The sequence below is a fragment of the Scyliorhinus canicula genome, chromosome 13 (genome assembly GCF_902713615.1).
Source record: "Scyliorhinus canicula chromosome 13, sScyCan1.1, whole genome shotgun sequence".
NCBI lineage: Eukaryota > Metazoa > Chordata > Chondrichthyes > Carcharhiniformes > Scyliorhinidae > Scyliorhinus > Scyliorhinus canicula.
Window position 1 is genome coordinate 12,095,442 of NC_052158.1, and position 24,157 is coordinate 12,119,598.

General features: G+C 44.6%; 1 protein-coding gene across 2 annotated transcripts in view; it reads right to left on the bottom strand.

Moving 5' to 3' along the window:
- LOC119975437 (zinc-binding protein A33-like) overlaps window positions 1–23,710 on the bottom strand; it is a 40,092-nt gene extending 16,382 nt beyond the window's left edge. The window contains exons 1-7 of one of the 2 annotated variants that reach the window (XM_038815084.1): window positions 22,999–23,710; window positions 22,817–22,912; window positions 22,490–22,723; window positions 21,654–21,676; window positions 21,376–21,482; window positions 10,865–10,992; window positions 4,982–5,367 (exon numbers count right to left, since the gene is read on the bottom strand). In XM_038815084.1, coding sequence (XP_038671012.1) covers window positions 5,134–5,367; window positions 10,865–10,992; window positions 21,376–21,482; window positions 21,654–21,676; window positions 22,490–22,723; window positions 22,817–22,912; window positions 22,999–23,409 — 1,233 coding nt within the window. In that variant the 5' untranslated portion in view covers window positions 23,410–23,710 and the 3' untranslated portion in view covers window positions 4,982–5,133. The remainder of the gene's footprint in view (window positions 1–4,981; window positions 5,368–10,864; window positions 10,993–21,375; window positions 21,483–21,653; window positions 21,677–22,489; window positions 22,724–22,816; window positions 22,913–22,998) is intronic. The other variant, XM_038815086.1, reaches the window with a different exon arrangement.
- Between the last annotated feature and the right edge of the window lie 447 nt (window positions 23,711–24,157).

Below are 24,157 nucleotides of genomic sequence, written 5' to 3' on the forward strand. Positions count from 1 at the left end.
TGTACCAATACAAGTCTAAGTAAGGCTAGATATTACAAAAATAATTGAAGGCCAAAACGTAAGGTTCTGTACCTGAATGTATGCAAAATAGATGAACTGATAACTCAAACAAAAATTAATAAGTATCACCCTGATAGCAATGGCAGAGGACATCAATTGGGACCCGAATATTGAACAAGTGACATTCAGGAAAGACAAGTAGTTGAGAACAAATGAAGGGGTCGTTCTGTTGATTAATTATGGTATTAGCACATTAGAGAGGGATGACATAAATGCGGTATGGGGATGATTGTTTTCCCTGTGCTCCTTGAGATGTTAGGGATGCAGTAGCTTACCTATACTTGTATAAAAAGTCAGCCAGTCTGGAACCGACCGACAGGAGAGACTACCTGGTGAGGTCCGAACGGTACTCATGCACATAATTGTTGTGACATAAATGTTGGTTACTTTTGCTTACATTGAACTGCCAGAGCCTTACAAAATAAGCTCTGGAGACCAGGATGTTGATGCAGCTTTGATTGAGATGAGAAATGAGTAATGCAAGAAGTCAATTGTGGGAGTGGTGCTCCTAGGAAACACAGTGTTACTGTTCATGGGTTCTGTGGGCCCTTGCATGGCTGATGAGCCCAATCCTAGAGCCATATCTTTGACTGTGCACTTGGCAGATGTTTTCGTGGGGCTGCGATTCGTCCTTGGACTCTGAATTGCGAATATTCTTTTCACAGGCTCTTTTTTGAGGCCTTCTCTTGCCATTGGGTGTCCTCATAGATGTGTGTTGCTTTGATCAAGAGGTTCCTTCAAATAGGCATCTTCTGAACAAGTGTCACCCACATATTGACATCTTTGTTGCATTCCTTGAGGTAAGCCTTCAGGTTCCATTGTCCTCTTCTTGCTCGGGGGCCTTCCTTCAGCTGAACAAAGATTTACTTAGGCAGCTCGGACTCTGAAATCCTAAGCACATGGCCTTGTTTTGGATGCTCATAGCCTCGATAATGGTGGCTCTTGGTTCCATCTAGGGCGCTGACATTAATACTAACCTGCCAGCTGATGCATCTCACACAGCATTGATGGTACCTCTCTAGGACCTTGAGAAATCTGTACACAGTCCAGGTTTCTGAGCAAGAAAGAAGATGTGGGAGGATGACCATCTTGTACATGAGGATCGTGGGGTCAGCACAGATGTCATTGTGCGGCAAAGACTCTCGTCCTTAGGTATCTGAGGGACATGCTCACAAATTGCATACAACGTCGGAACTCCGCATCAAAGTGGCTCCCCAGGAAGGGGAAATGTTCCGTGTTTTGTAAGGTTTCTCCATTGATCTTGATGGAGAGAGAGAACAGATCTTGCCCTGGGCTGGGTTGGTAAAGGATTTGAGACTTCTTGAGGTTGAAGCTGAGACCGATTCTTCAGTATGCTTCTGCGAAGGTGTCAAGCACGGCTTGGAGACTCTCTTCTGAGTGAGTAGAGATGGTAATGTCATCCGCATATTGAAGATCCACGAGCAACGTCAGAATAATTTTCTTCTTGGATTTCAACCGGTTGAGGTTGAAAGGTTTTCCTTCCATCTTGTGGATCATGTCCACTCCACTGGAAAGCTTGTTTTAGACAATGTGAATGATGGTGGTGATGAAGATGGAGAAAAGGGTTGTGACAATGACACATCCTTGCTTGACTCCAGTCTTTACCTCAAGTTTTCTGTCTTATTTCCATTGGATATCTTGTCATGTAACAGTCGGAGGATGTGGATCAATTTCTTTGGACAGTGGGCCTTTGACAGGGTCTTCTATAGCACTTGCTGATTGACTGAGTCAAAAAACCTTGGTCAGGTCAAAGAAGGCCATTTAAGTAGTTGATGTTGCTCCTGGTATTTCTCTTGAAGTTGCCAAGCAGTGAAAATCATTTCCGCTGATCCACGTTTTGGTCAAACCCCACACTGCCTTTGAAGGATTTCTTCAGAGATTGGGAGAAAGCAGCTAGCGAGGATTCAGATGATGATCTTTCCGGTGATGGAGTAGGAAGATTCCTTGGGAGTTCCACAGACTGCTTTGGCTCCTTTCTTGGAGATGGTGGCGATGACAACATTCCTGAGGTCCGCAGGATTTCCTTTCAGTCCACGATTTTCAGCAACAGCTGATGGAGATGATGGGTGATCTCTTCTCCTCCAAGTTTCAAAATCTCCACTGGGATCCCATCCGCTCCTGCAGCTTTTGCATTCTTCACATGTTTAACGGCGGCTAAGAATCCATCCATGCTTGATTGGAGTCCAAGGTCATCTTAGATAGGGACTTGGAGGATTCTTTCAAACCTGTGCTCACCTGTGATTGGATCACAGTTTAGGAATTCTTTGAAGTGCTTGCTCCACTGAAGGCAGATGTTTTCTCTGTCTCTCAAAAGGGTTCCATCCTTACTCCACGCCGGTTTGAGGCCGAGAGTGTTGGGTCCATATATTGCTTTGGTGGTACTGAAGAAGCCCAGGTGTATTGCTTGTCAGTGAGGAGTTGTATATCCTTAGCTTTCTCAGTCCACCACTGGTTATTGATTTCCCTAGTTCTCCTTTACCGCTCAGTTTTATCTGACTGATGTGGTCTTGGTAGACTGGATATCTGATATGCCATTGCATATCAGCAGACATACGGTCCTTTACAGAAGTTGGTCTAATTCCACTTGCAAGGGAACCTTGATGACTGGGTACTCCCTGCTGCAGCCTTCATCTGGCATTGCAGCCACTGATACTAAACAAGTATCATCCACCTGCTCCACTGCTGAGGACTTGTTTTGGATTGCCCTTTGTCTGGTTCCTCCCCAATGACCTTACCGTCAATAGTCACTTGCCAGAAGTTGAAGGCTCCCAGCCGCATTTCTCTCTGGATCAATGGAACATTCAAGCCTCCCTCCCAACTGCAAGTTTGCATCCAAGGAAATGTGGAGGTGGTGTACAGGTCCCCTAATTGGAAGTACATGGTACGTCACAGTATAAAAGGAGCCTGTCAGAAAAGTACTGCAATAATCATGGGGGATTTTAATCTACATATATATTCGGAATGTCAGATGGCAAAGCGCGTGTAGATGAGGAGTTCATGGAACATTTTAAGGATAGTGTCTTAGAACAGAGAGCAGGCTGTACTAGAAGCGGTATTCTGCAATCGGATAGGACTAATTCATAAACTCAGTGAAGGCAACCAAAGGTAGCAGAGGTCATGATAGAATTGAATTTTACATTTAGAGGCAGAGAAGTGATCAGGGACAAGTGGTGTACCAGAGAGATCAGAATTGGTGCATCACCCCTTTTACAATTTATATAAATAACTACGATGAAGGGACTGAAGATATGGGTGCTAAATTTGCTGATGACACAAATATAGGTAGGAAAGTAAATTGTGAAGAGGACGTAAGGAGGCTACAATTGGACATAGATAGGGTAGGTGAGGTGGCAGAAAATCTGGCAATGGTGTGTAATGTGGGCAAATGCGAAATTGTCCATTTTGGCAGGAAGAATGAAAAAGCTTATTATCTAAATGGTGAGAGATTGCAGAATTCTGAGATGCAGAGGGATCTGGGTGTTCGAGTGCGTGAATCACAAAAAGCCAGTTTGCAAATACAGCCAACAATTTGGAAAGATAATAGAATGTTATTGTTTATTATGAAGGGAACTGATTGCAAAAGTAGAAACATTATGCTTCAGCTCAACAGTGTACATGTCCACACATGTAGCTCAGTAGGCTTACTGACTGTGAGGATGGATGTAAAACAGCCAAGGAGCTAAATCAAAGGATGTCAACATTAATGTCACTCGTCGAGGTGTAGCCTGCACTTAAACCTGCAAAATTTGTCAAATTCTCCTTTCCATTGTACACACCTCCAATTGTTTTGGTTTTGATTGGAAACCGGGTCGTTACAAACTGACTTTTCAAGAATAGATTATTTTATTGTATGCAGAATAAGAAAGCTTGCACCCCATAAATCCAAGATAAAAGTCACTTGTTTCTGCACAGACTAAATAACATGGCTACAAAATTACCTTAAATATCTTAACTGCCTAGTATCGGAATACAGATGACTTTTTTGAAAAAGAATCAACACATTGAAACTTATCTGAACCAAAGTTCAAAGCTGAAGCGATCCCATTAAAATCTGCTCAGTTACACTGAAGAAAATGTGTCTTTGGATAAGGTGGTGCAACAAAAACATTGGAAATTGTTAACTGAGTGCAGTAGACTGGGAACGTAATGCCTTGGAACTGTGATCTTCGTGTCTGAATGCTTAATATATTAGAAAGAAACCAGCATTTTAAATACGGTAATGCATTTGAAATATGCAGTTCCAAACTGTACTTAAATAGCAGCACGGTAGCACAAGTGGATAGCACTGTGGCTTCACAGCGCCAGGGTCCCAGGTTCGAGTTCCCCGCTGGGTCACTGTCTGTGCGGAGTTTGCACGTTCTCCCCGTGTCTGCGTGGGTTTCCTCCGGGTGCTCCGGTTTCCTCCCTCAGTCCAAAGACGTTCAGATTAGGTGGATTGGCCGTGATAAATTGCCCTTAGTGACCAAAAAAGATTCGGTGGGGTTATTGGGTTACGGGGGTAGGGTAGAAGTGAGGTCTTAAATGGGTCGGTGCAGACCTGATGGGCCGAATGACCTCCTCCTGCACTGTATGTTCTATGTTCTATGTAGAAAGAAATTTCAAACAAACCAGATGAATAATTTCAATATTAATATCTTTAACTGTGATCGTACAGCTGAAATATTCAGGTTAGATCAGCCATTGGTAATTCCCTGAACATCATGGGCTGCACTTAAATTGGAAATACCTGAACGGGAAATATACAAATTGTTTCATTTTGTCATAACATTTTGTGACAACTGAATAATACATTGTGTATTTCAAATTTATTCATCTTCGGGGTAAATACAATGTACAACAGAAAATACTTCGGAAAAAAGAAACGCTTCTTTCAACTTCCTGAGTGTTAGGTTTCACATACCAACAACGTGAGTGCAAGAAGCAGGAAATCCAGTTTTCTACACCAGATTCACGTCTTTAATTTCTCATCCAGATTTCTTATGCTTGTGTTTTTTATGTTTATTGATCTTTTCCCAATGCTTGTGTCTTTTGGTATCTATACATTCCTGCTTGCTAGTCGAATCCGAAGACTGTCTCAGAAGAATCCGACTGTTCATAATAATCAGACTTCTCATTAGAATCCGACTGTTCATAATAATCTGACTGTTCATAGTAATCCGACTTCCGAGAAGAATCTGATTTCTCAGAAGCATCTGACAGCTCAGCAAAATATGACAGCTCAGAAAAATATGACAGCATAGAAGAAGATCGCTCGTCTTTATTCTTCTTCTGTTTCTTTTTTTCTTCCTGCAGGTAATCAAACCTTTATTTGCACCATTGCTGGTAAAAAAAGCTGCTACAGTATTTCCTTTCACATGACAGGATCAGAACTGCAGAACTCTAAATTGGGGTTATATCTTTTTTCTCTCAATTTCATTAGTCTTTCCAATGCTCCAAATGTCACCTATTGCAAGATTGGCATCGTCCAATCCTTGAATATTTAACAGGATACAGTTCCCATCAATTATACCCCACCAGATCCAATGTTACATTTTTTTCTTTACCTCAAACAAAAATGTAAAAACTCAGCCTCCGGCGGCCGAAGCATCAAATCAGGTCGATATCCAGGAGTGACACTCAGCAATCGCATTTTATGTTATAGTTATTGAAACATTTGCAAAGAGCTGTGTGTTAACAATGTTTCAGGATTTGAAAGACATCTAATAGGCAATACCATTATTAAGTCAAGAAATAATAAACTCTCATTTGGTATCAATGTAAATTTACCGAAATTGGATGATGCAATGTTACCCATAGGCTTGGATGTACAGCACTTATTGGAGCTTCGTTGACTACACTGGAACAAAATGTTGGCGGTAAAAACTGTAACTGATGGATGAGCTACCTTCAAAACAGAAATTGTCTGGATGCAATCAAGGGATATTCTCTTAAAAGAGAAAGGTAGCGAAAACAAATCCAGAGCTCTCTGGATAAAAAAGGAGATGGGAATTAAAATAAGGAAGAAAATGTTTGCTAATGACAGATGTCAGGAAAAAACATATTTGCAATGAAGACACAATGTTCAGAGGGGAGGTTCACTTCATTAGAGAAGTGAAGTGGGACGAAAAATGATGAGGAATTATGAGAAAAGACTGGTAACCAACATAAAGGGGAGGCCCAAATGTACTATAGTAAAAGAGTAGTAAAGAAATGATTAGGCTGATTAGAGATTTCAAAGGGAAATACACATGGAGGCCGGTGCCCGTATTAAATTAATACTTTGCATTGTCTTTACTAAATTTGTTGATTTTACCCAGGACATGGTGGCAGACGAGGAAAGTCTGTCCCTAATGGGGTTCAAAATTCAGAATGAGAAAATGTTGACTAGACCGTCAGGATGACTCGGAACTGGGATCGGCTGAGATGCATCTGAGGATATTGAATGGAGTGAGAAGGGAAAATGCAGGGCCGCTGGCCATGATCTTCCACTCATCTCTAGACTCTGGGGAGGTGCCAAAGGGCTGTTGAACTGAAAACATTACGCCCTTGTTCAAAAAAGTCCCAGGATAGTCCCAGCAATTATAGGTCAGTTAGTTTATCAGTAGTAGGCAAGCTTCCAGAAGCAATGATTCAGAATAGATTGATTGCACTGTGGAAAAATGTTGGTTGATCAGAAAGAGCATGCATGAAGTTCTTACGGGTAAATTGTCTTTAACTGGCAGCACAGTGGCACAGTGGTTAGCACTGCTGTCTCACAGCGCCGAGGTCCCAGGTTTGATCCTGGCTCTGGGTCACTGTCTGTGTGGAGTTTGCACATTCTCCCTGTGTTTGTGTGGGTTTCGCTCGCACAACCCAAAGATGTGCATGCTAGGTGGGTCGGTCATGCTAAATTGCTCCTTAATTGGAAAAAATTAATTTGGGTACTCTAAATTTATATACAGGTGTTTAACTAATTTGCTGGAGTATTTGTGTAAGTAACAGAAAGGGTTGATGAGGGTAATGTTGTTGATGTGATGTATACGGACTTTCAAAAGGCTTTAAATACAGTGCCAGAGAACAAACTTGTGAGAAAAGCTATAGTTTGTGGAATAAAAGGAACACTGGAAATATGGATATAAAATTGGCTGAATAACAGGAAGCAGAGAATAATGGTTAATGGATATTTTTTAGGCTGGATGAAGGTTTGTAGTGGTGTTCCCCAGGGTTCGGTGCACGGGACAATTTCAATGTTTGCAGATGGCATAATATTTTGGAAATAATGTAAACTGTGAAGAGAACAGAGTAGAATTTCAAAAGAACATAGACATAGGTGGAGTGGACAGACAGGTGGCTGATGAAGGTCAGTGTGGCAGTGTGTTCACTCAGACAAGGGAAAATATCAAGGGAGTATGGGACACCACCGTTCCGACTTATCTTTATCTTATCCATGTCTAGCAATTATGGGCGGCATGGTAGCACAGCGGTTATCATTGTTGCTTCAAAGCGCCAGGGACCCTGGTTCAATTCCCAGCTTAGGTCACTTTCTGTGAAAGAGTCTGCCCGTTCTCCCCATGACTACGTGGGTTTCTTTTGGGTGCTTCGGTTTCCTCTCGCAAAGTCCTGAAAGACGTGCTTGTTTGGTGAATTGCACATTCTGAATTTTCCCTCAGTGTACCCGAACAGGCGCCATAGTGTGGCGACTAGGGGATTTTCACAGGAACTTCATGCAGTGTTAATATAAGCTTACTTGTGACACTAATTAAGATTATTATTAGATTATTACTATTGATGAGTAGAGCCGAAAAAGTGCTTGGTGGTATTATAATTAAACATACCTGCCCAGGCAACAACCATCTCCTACAAGACAGGATCTAATCACCATCCCTTGACATTCAATGGCATTATCATCGTGTGAATCCCCCACAATCAACATCCTGGGAATACCATTGATCAAAAACTGATCTGGACTAGCCATATTAACTGTGGCTACAAGGGCAGATCAAAGACTAGGAATCCTACTGCGGGTAACTCATCTCCTGACTCCCCAAATCCTGTCCACCATCTACAAGGCAAAAGTCAGGAGTGTAATGGAATACTCTCCACTTGCCTACTTGTGACACTAATAAAGATTATTATTAGATTATTATTATTAGACAAGCAGAGACAAAAACATGCTTGACGATATTATAATTAAATATACCTACCCAGGCAATGACCATCACCTACACGAGAGGATCTAACCACCGCCTTGTCATTCAATGGCATTACCATCGCTGAATCCCCCACAATCAACATCCTGGGATTACCATTGATCAGAAACTGATCTGGACTAGTGATATTAATACTGTGGCTACCAGGGCAGGTCAAAAACTAGGAATCCTATGGAGAGTAACTCACCTCCTAACCCCCCAAATCCTGTCCATCATCTTCAAGGCAAAAGTCAGGAGTGTAATGGAATACTCTCCACTTGCCTGGTGTAGAAGGGACTTTAATGTGCGGATTAGTTGCCCTGCTTAAGGGTATTCATTTTAACCAGCTGCTTGACTATATTTCATGAAAATAGGCACTTGGCAAAGCATGATGGATATTTAGCCTTATTTCAGTCAAGAGGTCTGTATGAAATAGTCAGAAGGTCATACAATGTAAACAAGCGTACAGCTGCACATTGTTTTGCTGACAACATGATTTTATGTTGCTTAGGCAAGAAACCCAAGGTTTATTATTAAAACATGACTCCGGCCTGTTTGTATTTCTGTCTCTCTTTCTAATCTAAAGAAATGCCTTTGTCCCAGATATTGCTTACTGTGTGATATAAATATCTGCTTTTAACTCTGTAAGACAGGACATTTGGAATGACTGATATCTATCCAGCCCTCCACAAACTTCTTGCTTAATTAAAAGACCTTTGGCAAAAATTCAGAGTACTGAATTATAATTCCCTCAACAAATTGGCATAGTCATGCAGTTTCTCTAATTTAATGGGACGCGAACCCCAAAAGCACTCTCTAAATAGGACTCTCTCAGCTACTTGTGACACTAATAAAGATTATTATTAGATTATTACTATTAGACAAGTAGAGACCAAAACGTGCTTGACGATATTATAATTAAACATACCTACCCAGGCACTTAGCAAAGGGGGTGAGAGCCATAGGCAGAGGACAGTGGCACGGGAGAGGTAGATCCCAGGATCAATGTAGAAAATGTGGGGCATAGGAACATTGGGCTCGTGATTGCCACTTTAACCCCCAGGAAAGATGCGCCCCACCTATAGACATGCCTCCTCCCCCACCTCATCATACGTACTCTGACCCCAACCCTAATCAAAACCAATAGGGATTCCACAGAGAAAGGGTGGTACAGGCGGCATGATCAAACTGTCCATCTCAATGAGAGAAGAACCCACGACAACGGTAAAAATAGGAGATCAGAGGGTAGCACGGTGGCACAGTGGTTAGCATTGCTGCCTCATGGCGCCGAGGTCCCAGGTTCGGTCTCGGCTCTGGGTCACTGTCCATGTGGAGTTTGCACATTCTCCCCGTGTTTGTATGGGTTTCACCCCCACAACCCAAAGACGTGCAGGTTAGGTTGTGGGAGGACACCCTGAGGCGTATCCATGCGTCCTCATCGTGTGCCAGGCTTAGCCTGATAAAATTTAAGGTGGTCTATGACAGTGGTCCGGATGAGCAGGTTCTTTGATAGGTGTGACGGTGTGCAGGTGGGCCTGCGAATCATGTCCGAAGCTTAGGGGATTTTGGTAGGGCTTTGCTGATGTTATGTCAGAAGTACTGAGGGGTAAGGGTGGTTCTGAGTCGAGAGGTGGCGATTTTTGGTTGTCAGAAGACCCGGGTGTCCAGGGGCTGAGAGAGGCTGATGTCTTGGCCTTTGCTTCCCTGGTAGTCCGGAGACAGATTTTATTGACATGGAGGGACTCATAGTCCCTGACATCAGGGGTGTGGGTCAGTGATATGACCGGGTTTCTCCGGCTCGAGAAGATTAAGTTCGCCCTGAGGGGATCGATGCTAGGATTTGCCCGGAGGTGGCAGACGTTTATCTATTTATTTGGGAAAAACTAATCTGTCAGCATTGGTGGGGGGGGGGAGGGGGGGGGGGTGGGGGGTTTAAAAAAGAGGAGGCATGGGGGGGTTGGGAAAGGTGGAGGAAGGTCAGTAGGGAATTGGGATTGGGGAGTTGTTTATGTCAGCCATATTGGCTGGGTTTTGTTGTTGGCTGGGTGTGAGTGTGTTGTTCATTTTGCTCTTTTATATCTTATTGTTAAAATTGTTAAATTTTTAAATGCCTTCATAAAAATATTTTTAAAAAGAACCCCAACCTTAGTGCGTATGACATGGTTCCTGAGGGGTATGGGCAGAAAGCTGGACATGCAAAAAAATAGCATGAACAAACTGGTGTTGAATTCGAGAAAGTGAAGCAAAATAATTTTGACAGCTGGACACAGGCGTTAAACAGGAATTTAAATTTTCACTTCCTTTGGTTATTAGAACTCATGTTGAGGAACAAAAAGGTTAAAATTGCTGGACAGGCAACAGAGTTAACTGATGATTACAAACTGGTCCATAGAACCAAACCTTTTTTCAGCATCCTTTTAAACATGAGAAGGATGGAAAGTGAGTAAGAGAAAAGAAAAGAAATTGCAAGAAAGAGATGGAGATGGTCAGGAAATATCACCTCACCTCAGAAAGGAGAGTATACATGATATTCGCTGATGGTAACAATTACCTGGCAGGTTGCATTCTGGTGAGGACAATGCTCTCAGGTGGCTGGAATTATAAGTTAAGACTACATCCACGAAATAAATAATTACCTTCTTTTTCTTCTTTGGAGGCTGAAGCTCAGATTGAGTGGAGCAGCCAGCTGCTTCCACCTTATCATCAGGAAATAGGTTGCACTCAACACCTCCAGGCTGCATGAAGCAGTCTTTCGCAAAATATCCTGTGAAAGAAAATAAAGTTACCTCCAAGTGTGAAGCTGTGATGCACTCACATTAAATGCAAACTGACAATTGAGTCATGTAATGTGACGGATTTATGTTCAATGCAATTGTCTGCTGAACACAAATAGTAAATGTCACATACGAATAATAATAATCATCATCTTTATTGTCACAAGAAGGCTTACATTGACACTGCAATGAAGTTACTGTGAAAAGCCCTTACTCACCACATTCCGGCACCTGTTCGGGTACACAGAGGGAGAATTCAGATTCTGTTTAATGTCCAATACACCTAACAGCACGTCTTTCGGGACTTGTGGGAGGAAACTGGAGCACCCGGAGGAAACCCACACAGACACGGGGAGAATGTGCAGACTCCGCATAGGCAGTGACCCAAGCCGGGAATCAAACCTTGGACCCGAGCACTGTGAAGTAACAGTGCTAACCACTGTGCTACCGTGCCGTCCACGAATACTGAGTGCATTGGTCGATTTGACTAAAGAGACAATCAACCCTGGGTTCAGCCTTGGCATTAATGTATTTCCTAAGCGTCCATGTGTGTTGGGGGGGGGCCGGAAAGGAATTGGCTCTCAAACAAGAGGAGGACAAAGGAAACACTTCAAAGACATCCTGAATGCTTACTTCAAGGAATGCAACACAGACATCAACGCCTGGGAGCCCTTTGCTCAGAAGAGACCCACTTGAAAGAACGTCCTGATTGAAAGGACACAATTCTTCAAGGGCACCCGACGGCAATGAGAGCCCCGGAAAAGAAGCCTGAGACGGAAGATCAGCGATCCTAAGTCCAAGGACCGATCCCACCTCCCAGAAACACCTGGCAAGTGTGTGGGCGAAGATGTGACTCTAGGATCGGGCTCATCAGCCTCGCAAGAACCCACAGAACCCATGACCAGTAACACGGAGTTTCTTAGGTGGACAATCATACTCGTCAGTGAGTGATCGCCGAAGAAGAAGAAGATGATAACCCAGCTAATTATCCCCTCCTTATCCTGGGAACAGTAAGTTTTTCATTACATGTGGTTGAAAAAGCAAAAGAACTGTCACCTACCTCTGTGGTCTGCCCAGCTTAGAACCCCACCACATGGCAGATGCTGCCATCAAAGGAGGGGTTTTTCCACTTTATTTCTTCTGACAAACTTTATCCTCCCTCTTCCCACACAAAGGTTTTGGTCTATTCTGGAGTTTAGTTCCATAGTTATTGGCCCACACAGAAACAGCAGCAAAACCAGTCAAGGATAGTAATCAAAGCCAAAGAGCTGTAGGATGATTTGAGTACCACAACAAAGAAGAGTTCAACTCTGAAAGATTTACATATGTGTTTGTATCGTTACCCCTCCATCTCCGTGTACTATCTCTTCAACAGGGGTGGCACAAACCCACACCTCTAATAATGTTGATAAGTGTTAAGCTCGATGAAGGTCGGTGGAGTTGTGGATAGTGCTGAAGGATGTTATAGGATACAAAGGGACATAGATAAGCTGCAGAGCTGGGCTGAGAGGTGGCAGATGGAGTTTAATGCGGAAAAGTGTGAGGTGGTTCACTTTGGAAGGAGTAACAGGAATGCAGAGTACTGGGCTAATGGCAAGATTCTTGGTAGTGTAGATGAACAGAGAGATCTCGGCATCCAGGTACATAAATCCCTGAAAGTTGCCACCCAGGTTAATAGGGCTGTTAAGAAGGCATATGGTGTGCTGGCCTTTATAAGCAGGGGGATTGAGTTTTGGAACCACAAGGTCATGCTGCAGCTGTACATAACTCTGGTGCAGCTGCTCCTGGAATACTGCGTGCAGTTCTGGTCACCACATTATAGGAAGGATGTGGAAGCTTTGGAAAGGGTTCAGAGGAGATTTACTAGGATGTTGCCTGGTATGGAGGGAAGGTCTTACGAGGAAAGGCTCAGGGACTTGAGGTTGTTTTCGTTAGAGAGGAGAAGGCTGAGAGGTGACTTAATAGAGACATATAAGATAGTCAGAGGGTTAGATAGGGTGGACAGTGAGAGTCTCTTTCCTCGGATGGTGATGACCAACACGAGGGGACATAGCTTTAAATTGAGGGGTGGTAGATATAGGACAGATGTCAGAGGCAGTTTCTTTACTCAGAGGGTAGTAGGGGTGTGGAACACCCTGCCTGCAACAGTAGTAGACTCGCCAACTTTAAGGGCATTTAAGTGGTCACTGGATAGACATATGGATGAAGATAGAATAGTGTAGGTCAGATAGGCTTCAGATGGTTTCACAGGTCGGCGCAACATCGAGGGCCGAAGGGCCCGTACTGCGCTGTAATGTTCTATGTTCTATATCTAAAGTGCTACATAGTGAATATTGTTGTTGGAAGGTGGATAGTGAATTCTGGAAATATACACAGAACTATCTTGGCCTGACAGTTATTACTGCCCAAGAACTGCTCAGGATCCTTTCAAGATTGCAATATCTGGGCTCAAGCATTCACCCTATGTAAAACTGCAGAAAGGATTTTAAATTATGTCTGCCTCTGATGCAATGAGTTAAATCCTGCTCCAAACCACACATTCCAAGCATCATGCTGACAATTCCATGCACTGTGCTATGTGTCATCAATACCTGTCCCCGGAAACCCATAAAAATAACCCGTACTCTACACTTCTGATGATGGTAATCACCATCCGTTCAGACTCATCGCATCCTGGCCCCACAGACAACTGAAGTTGCCAGAGGTGGTAAATTTAATGAGGACTCACTGTTCCGACAGTAACTTGCCTTGTGCATAATTGCCAAAATATTATACCAATCCCGTGTTTAATTTCCTTTTCATTCATGGGGGAGGGGGTCCATATTCTGTGGACAGTAACATTTTCCAACAGTGTACATCAGCACAATATCACTACACAAATGTTTAATTTTGTTCCAAGGTGCTAATTCCAGAGGACCAATTAAAGTTGCTATACAATCTAATATTCCAGTTTCAAACATATATCAGACTGAGTTTAAATAAACCAGTTTGGAATGATTCACCACAGAAGAAAATATATTCGGAAAATTTCCAGACACGAAAAATATCTCGCCACTGTAAGAGCCGTCCCAAGTGCCGGTCACACTCCAAATGAAACATTGTAACACAAGCTTAATTTTTCAGATAAATATCTTCCCAGACCATCACAGAGCTGATTGCTGAACATGATATTTTAAGTGATAATGAGACAGCTAGTCTCACTCTAATATGAGCTCCCACAGTCTACCCAACGTGATGGGATCTAACCCCTCAGAGATCTCGGGCAAGTGCCGTTCTGTGCTGGTCCCCACCAATGGGGACCGGATGGAAAGGCATTCATGCAGGTCTCCCAGGGGATCGCAGGCCCCCTGCTGTTTTCCCTCTGGGCAGGGTGGCCCTGGCACTGCCGGTGCCACTTGGGTACATCAGGACTGCCAGCCTGGCACCCTGGCAGGATTACCCTGGCACTGGCATAGTGTCCAGGTGTCACTGCCAGCTGGCAGGGTCACTGCCAAGATGCCAGGCTACCATTTTTCCTACAACAGGGATTGGGCTGGGGGGCCCTGCGTGTGTGCAGGAGGAGCAAACCCGAAGGACCCCCTTATATGTAAGTTGCGGCTTTGGGGGAGTTTGGAGGTCTTGCCGGGAGGTCAAGAGATTGGGAAGTCCCCTGATCTCCTTCTGCACTGTGCGAGTGATTTGCCGGACCCTGAAACACCGCTCACATTTTTCCTCCACATCAGGGAAGAGCCCACTCATGTGTGCCCTGTAGACTACTTTAAATTGTATCAAACTCAGCCTGGCGCAATAGGAAGTAGAATTTACCCAATGCAAAATCCTCAATCCAGGCCCCTCCCTCCAGTGCCAAGCCCAATTCTTCTTCCCACTTTTCCTTACACCAGTTTTCAAGCCAGATGACAAAAATGAAACAACGACTTGTTCAACATGGTACAACTCTGCACATGAAGGACAATGCAACATTACACTCAAAAACAATGACAAGAGTACAAACATACCATGGCATGACAACAAATCTATTGAATTCACATTTGCTCCAGAACAAACAAGCACACCAGCTTTCAAGCCAGATGACGCACTAAATCGATACCACAAGCGCAGAAAAAAGTACACGTCAGTCAACATCAGTGATTCGACCATTCGAACACCTCGTGATGACTTGTTGGTTACTTAAAACTCAAGAACACTTGACGACATTCACAAAGAAGTTACAATATCAATATCACCACATCAACAACAGAAAAAAAACTCAACCGAACAAATGTATAAAGTTTGGACTCATGAATGTTGTTATTAAGATTGGACTCATAAATATTAATTGGCTTTGTATAATAACCAATATCATCACCACGTACAGATATACATATCAGAATTAATCTCACTGTTTGGTGCAATTTTCTTTCACACTGTACTGAAAATATGCAAAAGGAAAAAGGGGTGATGTAGTGATCTGCATATCTGTGTATATATACAAGGGCCCCAATGTAAATGCAATACAACTAAGCAATCAGTAGAGAGAGCACAGGAGATATATAAATACAGACAAAGAGGAAGTCAGGGACTCTTCATAGGAACAGCAGCTGGTGAACAGGACACAGACAGGCAGCTCAGATGTATAGTATAAGCACTGGAGAGAGAACAAACTCACATCTACTTCAACTGTAAGACTACGAGTTTTATTCAGACACAAGGAATAACACAACCACGATTACTGCCCTCAACCACATCCAACTACACAGAAACCTACATCACCAGCATCCTATCTATCCCCCCACCCCCTCTGATCAATCAGCCAATCCGTCCCACTCCAAAGAACACCCTAACCCGCCGTCCACCCTTAAATAAAGAAAACCCAGCCAACCAAGGCATGCTGCATCCTCCACCAACCAATCCAGCCACCCCCACCCCCAACCAACCAAACTAGCCGCACCCCCCCCCCCCACTCCCCCACTGGCTACCTGCTGCATGCCCCTCCCTCACTCACACTGCTCTCGTTTACAACCATTAGTGCTAGAATGGTGACCCCCACTTGGAAAACAAAAATAACCCTACCCGCACAGCCCAAACTATCCTATACCCCACTCCCTCATCCAAAATAGTGAATACCAGGAAGAATGAACACATACATCCCCCCCCCCCCCCCCCCCCGATGGGACTCATTCACTCAAACGCTTGTTCCCAAAAAACATGGAGCAACAACAACATTAACCATGGTGAAGAGCAAACACAAACCTGTAAACCTCCAAACATTCAAATAACAGAAAACCATAACTGAACTTAATCTCCATCAATTCTCCCGTGTAGTAAACTGCAAAGGGGAGTCCGAAGAGTTCATAAGACTCCCGTTTATTCAGCATTACAGCAGTATTTACACAGGACCCAATTACACATGTCAAGGTCCTCACTCCTTTCTGTCAGTTGCTATAGTGGCTAACCTGTTATACTACTGCTGGTTAACTCACAGCCCAATCAGCACTAGGGAACAATCACCCCAGTTGGATGAGTCCTCTGCAGGATTCTAATACCCTCCCCACCTAAAGTCCAAAACCTCACAAAAACGACCATGGAGGAGAGGCCTTGAGGACACCAAAGAGGACAAAAACCAGTCCAACAAAACCCCAATGGCCAGCTGAAAATAACGAAAAAAATGTTTTGGGCCCAACAAGGCACCACAAAGATGGGGGAACAGGATGGAGTGGCATACACCCTGCCAAACATTAGATGCAGCCCAACACCCCCACTAACCACACAAAGGACAAAGACATCAACAGCCGAGCCTGGGGACGGTGCGCACGATAGTGTCTGGCCCGTCGGCCAAAGGCCTTACCAGCACCGTGTAACTTCCAGCCACAGAGCACCAGATTTTGAAGAGAGGGGAATCATCAGACAACGCCCAAATCTACACCCCATATACCCCAGAAACATCTGCCTCACCATACAGAAAAAAAAAGGGTAATTAACGGCACCTGAACACCCAGGGAGATGTCGCCCCAGAATCTATATAGTACCGATTCAATCAGGCACATCACATAAAATAACATGTGGGGTCCACACACCCCAACAGAGTCTATTTGACATAAAATGTGTAGCCATGCAGCAACACCAATAGCCATGTGTAATAATGCTATAGTCCATCTCGTAGTCCCAACTATCACAGAACAATCTTTCAAAATCAATGCACTCACAAACCCTAATGACAGTCCAAATGGGCAGCGGCCAACTCCAATAAGGACTTCCCAATAAACCATTCTGCCACAGCAAGCCGGTATCGCGCGAAAAGGCCACAAATGGAAAACAGACCAAAACGTTTGGCAACCATCACCAGACGTCGCCCTTATGACATCGCCTCCGGTACTGCCGGACAGCAGACCTTGGAACTCTCCCAGCACACGCGCTGCCCAAGCCAGCTCCACAAGCCGGCATCAATCATCGGACCGACGCTACCTGTCATTTCAATGCAGGTTCAAACAAAAGGCCCCATTGCAACAAAATTCCGTACCTCAGTCCACACTCTTAAGGCGGTTGACAGCTCCAATTCATCCTGGTTGCCAATGAAGTAACCAGCAAAGGGGAGTCTGGAACGTTCATAAGGCAGACGTTTATTCAGCATCACAGCAGTATTTACACAGGACCCAGTTACAAATCTCAGGATCCTCACCTTTTTTTAAAATTTAGAGGGCCCAATTATTTTTTTTCCAATTAAGGGACAATTTAGCGTGGCCAATCCACCTAACCTACACATCTTTGGGTTGTGGGGGTGAAACCCACGCAGACATGGGGAGAATGTGCAAACTCCACACGGACAGTGATCCAGGGCCGGGATTCAAACCCGGGTCCTCAGCGCCGCAGTCCCAGTGCTATCCACTGAGCCACATGCCGCCCCAGGGTCCTCACTCCTTTCTCAGCTGCTCTAGCAGCTGACCTGTTATACTAGTGCTGGTTAACGCACAGCCCAATCAGCACAAGGGAACAATCACCCCAGCTGGATGAGTCCCATGCAGGGTTATAACATTCCCAAACCATTCTTTCTCATGAAGCATCCTGCAGCGTATTAAAATAATGTTCTGCCCTTAAATGCGATCCACAGTTTTGCCGGATACAGCATTCCAAATTGGACTTTGCTCCTGAAGAGCACCATCTTGGCCTTGTTAAAGCCAGCTCGATGTTTGGCCAGAACAGTCCCAATGTCCTGGTAAATTTGCACTAAGTGTCCCTCCCAGCTGCAGTCTCATGTGGTCTTCGCCCACTTCAAGATTCGCTCCCTCTCCAAATATTTATGCAAATGGATGATTACTGCCCATGGTGGATCCCCGGCTCTTGGCTTCTGGAGCAGTGACCGTGGGCCCGGTCCACTTCGGGGTTTTTGTGAAGACCCCCTCCCCGAACATCTTCCTCATGTATTAGGTGGCAATTTTGCCTGAATTCCCTCTGGTAACCCGAATATTCTCGGGTTTGACACGTGGCTCGGCTCTCCTGTGCAAGCACTCTGCCCTTCGAACCTCTGTGGGCCTCCATAGGTGCTGTCCAATCATGGACTCATGACTAACATTTAAAAAATGATCTGAGTTTCACAAGCCCGATCTGGTTGGATAAAGTCAGTAAACTGCCTACTGCAAACTGCCAAAGAGATATCTTGCTTCATATGATTCACCAGTCATCAGGACATATGCTCTATATACCTGGTATTGCACTGGCACTGATATTCCCCCATAATATGCAATTGTGTGGTAGACCGAACATAATTTTTTTGCTAAAATAAAAGCAAATTACTGCGGATCCTGGAATCTGAAATGAAAGGGAAAATGCTGGAAAATCTCAGCAAGTCTGGCAGCATCTGTAGGGAGAGAAAGGGGCTAACGTTTCGACTCCGATGACTCTTTGTCAAAAATAATTTCTTTGCTTTATGGCAGCATCCTGCTGATGGAAAATACCAGCTGTGTTGTTGTTCCATGAGGTGGAGATGCCGGCGTTGGACTGGGGAGCACAGTAAGAAGTCTTACAACACCAGGTTAAAGTCCAACAGGTTTGTTTCAAACACTAGCTTTCGGAGCACCGCTCCTTCCTCAGGTGAACATCGAGTTAGAACATAGAACAGTACAGCACAGAACAGGCCCTTCGGCCCTCGATGTTGTGCCGAGCAATGATCACCCCACTTAAACCCACGTAACCCGTATACCCGTAACCCAACAATCCCCCCATTAACCTTACACTATGGGCAATTTAGCATGGCCAATCCACCTAACCCGCACATCTTTGGGCTGTGGAAGGAAACCGGAGCACCCGGAGGAAACCCACGCACACACGGGGAGGACGTGCAGACTCCACACAGACAGTGACCCAGCCGGGAATCGAACCTGGGACCCTGGAGCTGTGAAGCATTGATGCTAACCACCATGCTACCGTGAGGCCCCAACGGAGTTGTTCCATAGTAGTAGCGTGAATTGGCGAGTGTCCCCTCTTGTTCAAATTTCTGAGATATCTTATTTTTCCAGGTAATTTGAGGAAGACTGGCTATTTTTCCGGTTCGAAACTGGCGACCATAGGCCCATACGTGAATATGCAGGATGTACATTGAACGATGATCTGAGTAGGGTAAACATTATCCTGCAGTATATCTTTGATGTGCCTATTTTAGAGATTGTCGATAAGGTCAACTGTATAACACATGGAAGTGTAGGATTTCCAATGCAAATTATAAAACCATAAGATATAGGAGCAGAATTAGGCCACTTGGCCCATCGAGTCTGCTCTGCCATTCGATCATGACTGATATGTTCCTCATCACCATTATCCTGCCTTCTCCCCAAAACTCCTGATCCTCTCATTAATCAAAAAATCCCCTTATTCATCAAGAACACCAGATTTGTTTCCTACAGGGCTACAGACCAAGAGCTGGAGGTGGAATTAGGCAGAATAGTTATTTCTAGTAGGGAGGCACAGTGGCGCAGTGATTAGCACTGCTGCCTACGGCATTGAGGACTCCGGTTCAATTCCAGCCACTGTCCATGTGAAGTTTGCACAAAAGCGTGTAGGACAATAGAGACAGTAGTTCTTAGGTGCATTCCTCATAGTAGCACATCAGCCAATCAGAGTTGGCTAACTACCAATCTCATCTGTAGTATAAATTGTCACTCCCTTTGACATTTGGTGTTCTGCCCTGATGAGTGTCAGATGAGACTCTTCGGCAGCGTGTCTCATTTTTGCAGCACTATCTCTATAATAGGAATAATCCTGGTTCAACCTAAAGTGTCTATCCACCCTCCATGTTCTAAGTCTGAGACTATTGCTCGGGGTCGGTTTCACTCAGTTCGCTGGGCAGCTTGTTCATGATGCACAGTGAGGCAAACCAGTGCAGGTTCAATTACTGTAATGGCTGAGGAAACCATCTTGCCGCTCGCCTGAGGTGTGTTGATCCTCAGCTTAAATAATCACCAGTCAGCTCTCTCCCTCATAGTCATAAAATCATAGAATTTACAGTGCAGAAGGAGGTCATTTGCCCCATCAAGTCTGCATCGGCCTTTGGAAAGAGCCCTATCTAAGCCCACACATCCACCCTAACCCTGTAACTCAGTAACCCCACACAACCTTTTTTTGGACACTAAGGGCAATTTATCATGGCCAATTTACCTAACCTGCGCATCTTTGGACTGTGGGAGGAAACCGGAGCACCCGGAAGAAACCCACGCAGACACGGGAGAAAGTGCAAACTCCACACGGAGAGTGGCCCAAGCCAGGAATCGAACTGGGGGCATGGAGCTGTGAAAAAACTGTGCTAACCACTGTACTACCGTGTCCCCCGCCCAAACCCCCCCCCCCCCCCCCCCCCCCCCCACCCCCCCTCCGGACTATGGCGACTTTACTTCATTGTAGACCCTGATTGTGTTAAACCTATGGATATTTATCTTATCTCTCTTGTTTTCACCATTGAATATTTCAGTAAGATCACTATTGCACGGGCCAGTTTCACATGCACACCGACATACAAACTCATAGCTTCTGCAGCCCTCTTTTTGACTTAGGGGGCTATTTTAACCAAATTATCATGACAAAAATATCACCCTGGGGTCCAGATAGTGACAGTCCAGACCGTACCACCCCCCTCCTCCCCTCACCCCCTCACTCTACAAATTGGGTTTCCCATCCTGAGATTGGTGCTCTATTCCTCTGGTTATACAGATCCCTTCACTGCTTTGACACACGGTGCTGATGGCTTCAGACACTCACCCAGAGGAACCCACAGAGAGTAAAATATGAGAATGGAGAGGCTCCCGAGGATGAACAACCGGCAAAGTGAATATTTAATCTGGGACCTTGGAGACCTTTTAGTCCCGTCACAATTTGATTTATAATTAGCACAATTGATAGAAGAATTTTACCCTGCTCATTGATTTCCCTCCAGACTCTGTATTGTAAAGGACCTTTGAACTTTCCGAACGATGGTGCGGCATCTACGACCGAGAGTTCATTTAATTCGTCACTAATCCTGTCAGTGTTAAATAATTGATGTTAGAAATTCGTCTTTGTTAGAATATTTTGGAAATGATTGAAATATTCCAGCTATATTCATCTCTTTCAGCATTTTTAACCAGAAAGAAAATCCATAATAACACTTTCCTGAGACAAATATGCAGTTTCACTCAAGCACATTTCCTACCTTCTCTTCCGACAAGCTGCATCCTGAAAGAAATCACAAGAGTGAGGATGTTAGTAACAGATTTCAAGATATATAAACAGGCTGGTGAGACACAACACGAAAGTGGAAAGAGATTTATTTTGGAAGGAAGATTGTGGCGAGTCAAATAAACTGGAACTGAGCATCAGTCCCGCTCACAGACACAGTGACTCTCACACACCGTACCAGACACAGCCACACACTCACAACATGGAACTGGAACTGGATTACAATGGGAATTCCAGGAGAAAATTAAACTTGGGAAACACGGAAATAACTCAACGCAAGGATCAAGATGATGACAACTCGTCCTCGGGGTGTTACAGGCATTCCCGTGATTCTGCCGAGCACATTGGATGAGGTTAGTTCTGCAACAGCCGAATAACCCCAATAAGGAAAGAATCCGTTTAACTGTGCATATACATAGAATTTACAGTGCAGAAGGAGGCCATTCGGCCCATCGAGTCTGTACCGGCTCTTGCAAAGAGCATCCTACCCAAGGTTAACACCTCCATCCTATCCCCATAACCCAGTAACCCCACCCAACACTAAGGGCAATTTTTGGACACTAAGGGCAATTTATCATGGCCAATCCACCTAACCTGCACATCTTTGGACTGTGGGAGGAAACCCACGTACACACGGGGAGGATGTGCAGACTCCACACAGACAGTGACCCAAGCCAGAATCGAACCTGGGACCCTGGAGCTGTGAAGCGATTGTGCTATCCACAATGCTACCGTGCTGCCCGTGCATTTACACAGCTCACAGGGAGGGTGGGGAGTTTGACTGAACTGACCCGCAATATATTCTCTCACCTTCAGAAATATCAGCTCGTCTTTTTGCTCCATCTGTTTCTGCAACTTTGAGAGTTTCTCCTCAATAGAATTTAAATTCTCCTGAATCTCTCGAAGATTTTTCTCCATTGGTTCTCGAATCCTCTCCTCTTCTCCCCTGAGATCTCTGAGTAAACGCTGCTCTTTCTCAGTGAGAATCTGGTGCATTTTACTGAACTCGGATGTGATGTGGGTCTGCAGACTGCTCGACTGTTCCTACCAAATGCAATGTGAAACATAATTAATGTCCCACGATAAAGGGAACAAAACTAACCGAGATCCCAGAAAATCAGCACAGGGAGACCTTACCCCAACTTCAGAAATCTTCCCTTTCTGTTTCTGTTCCATTTGTAGAACCGCCGATTTATTTACAGTGAGAGAATCTAAGGAAGATTTCAACTGATCCTGGGATTGGAGAAGAAAATCAGATAATGTAAGTGTCAGAGCAAGAAATAGGAGAAAACTGGTTTCTAAGACGTTTTCCCTTTTACCTTGTAGGATTGAATAGCTTCTTTAATCGGCAGAAAGTTGTGAGATTTATGTTCCTGCGAATCTCTACAAATCAGACAGATCAATTTCTTGTCAGTTTCACAAAACAGCTTCAGTTCTTCCTGATGTTCCTCACAGTGAAGTTTACTTTCCTTCTCTTTCCGATTCAGCTTGAATTTTCGAGTTTTCTCGGCTAGATTTCCCAAGGCCCGATTTATCCTGAGGTTTCTTTCCGGAAACACCTCTCTGCATTCCGGACAGGAGTTTATCTCCTTATTTTCCCAACACTGGGAGATACAGGAGCGGCAGAAATTGTGTCCACAATCCAGTGTTACCGGATCAGTGAAGAAATCGAGACAAATGGAACAAATTGTCTCCTCAGTCAAACTCTGGACCTGCTGTCTGAGAGCCATTTTCACACTCAGCACTTCCTGATTCAAGCCAGCTTTACTTTGTATGTCACTGCATTGCTGAACATCTGCAGTTCTGTGATTTTCTGATGAAGTTCACTTCAATCTTGAATTATTTTAATTCAAAACTCGTTCTGTCTATTTGACTTTTTCAAAAGGAAAATAAAAGCTTATTGTTTTGAACGACGAACAGAGTTTGAACACGGAAGTGAAATCAATCCCGGGTAAAGTCCACAGGGAGTTGGCAGTCGGCAATACGGAGACAGAGGGAGGGAGAAGTGGAGATGGGCGGGGATGGTAATTTCATTGCATTGTTCTCCAAACCGATTTCACTGCAAACCCTGTTGAAAAGATACATGAACTGAATTAAGCAAATGATTGCAGCTTCCTATGGGCCCAGCACGCTTCTGGTGCGCCACTCTGCTTGATTGCAGCTTCCTAACTTAAAACACACAGTACAACTGTACACAGCTTCTTTTCTACTGCTATCAGACTTTTGAATGGACCTGCCTCTTATTAAGTTGATCTTTTCTCTACACCCTCTAACATTATGGGCGAGATTCTCCGCAAATGCGGAGAATCGTAAAGGCTGCCGTGGGACAGGCTGTGACCCACGGCAGCCTTCACCCCCACTTCCGGGGCCGATTCTCCCCCCCCCCGGGCGGGGCTACGAGCACGGCCCCGTGCGACACGGTGGCGCGGCCTTGACGACGGTCGTCAAGGCCGCATGCCAAGCGTCACGCCGGCTGAC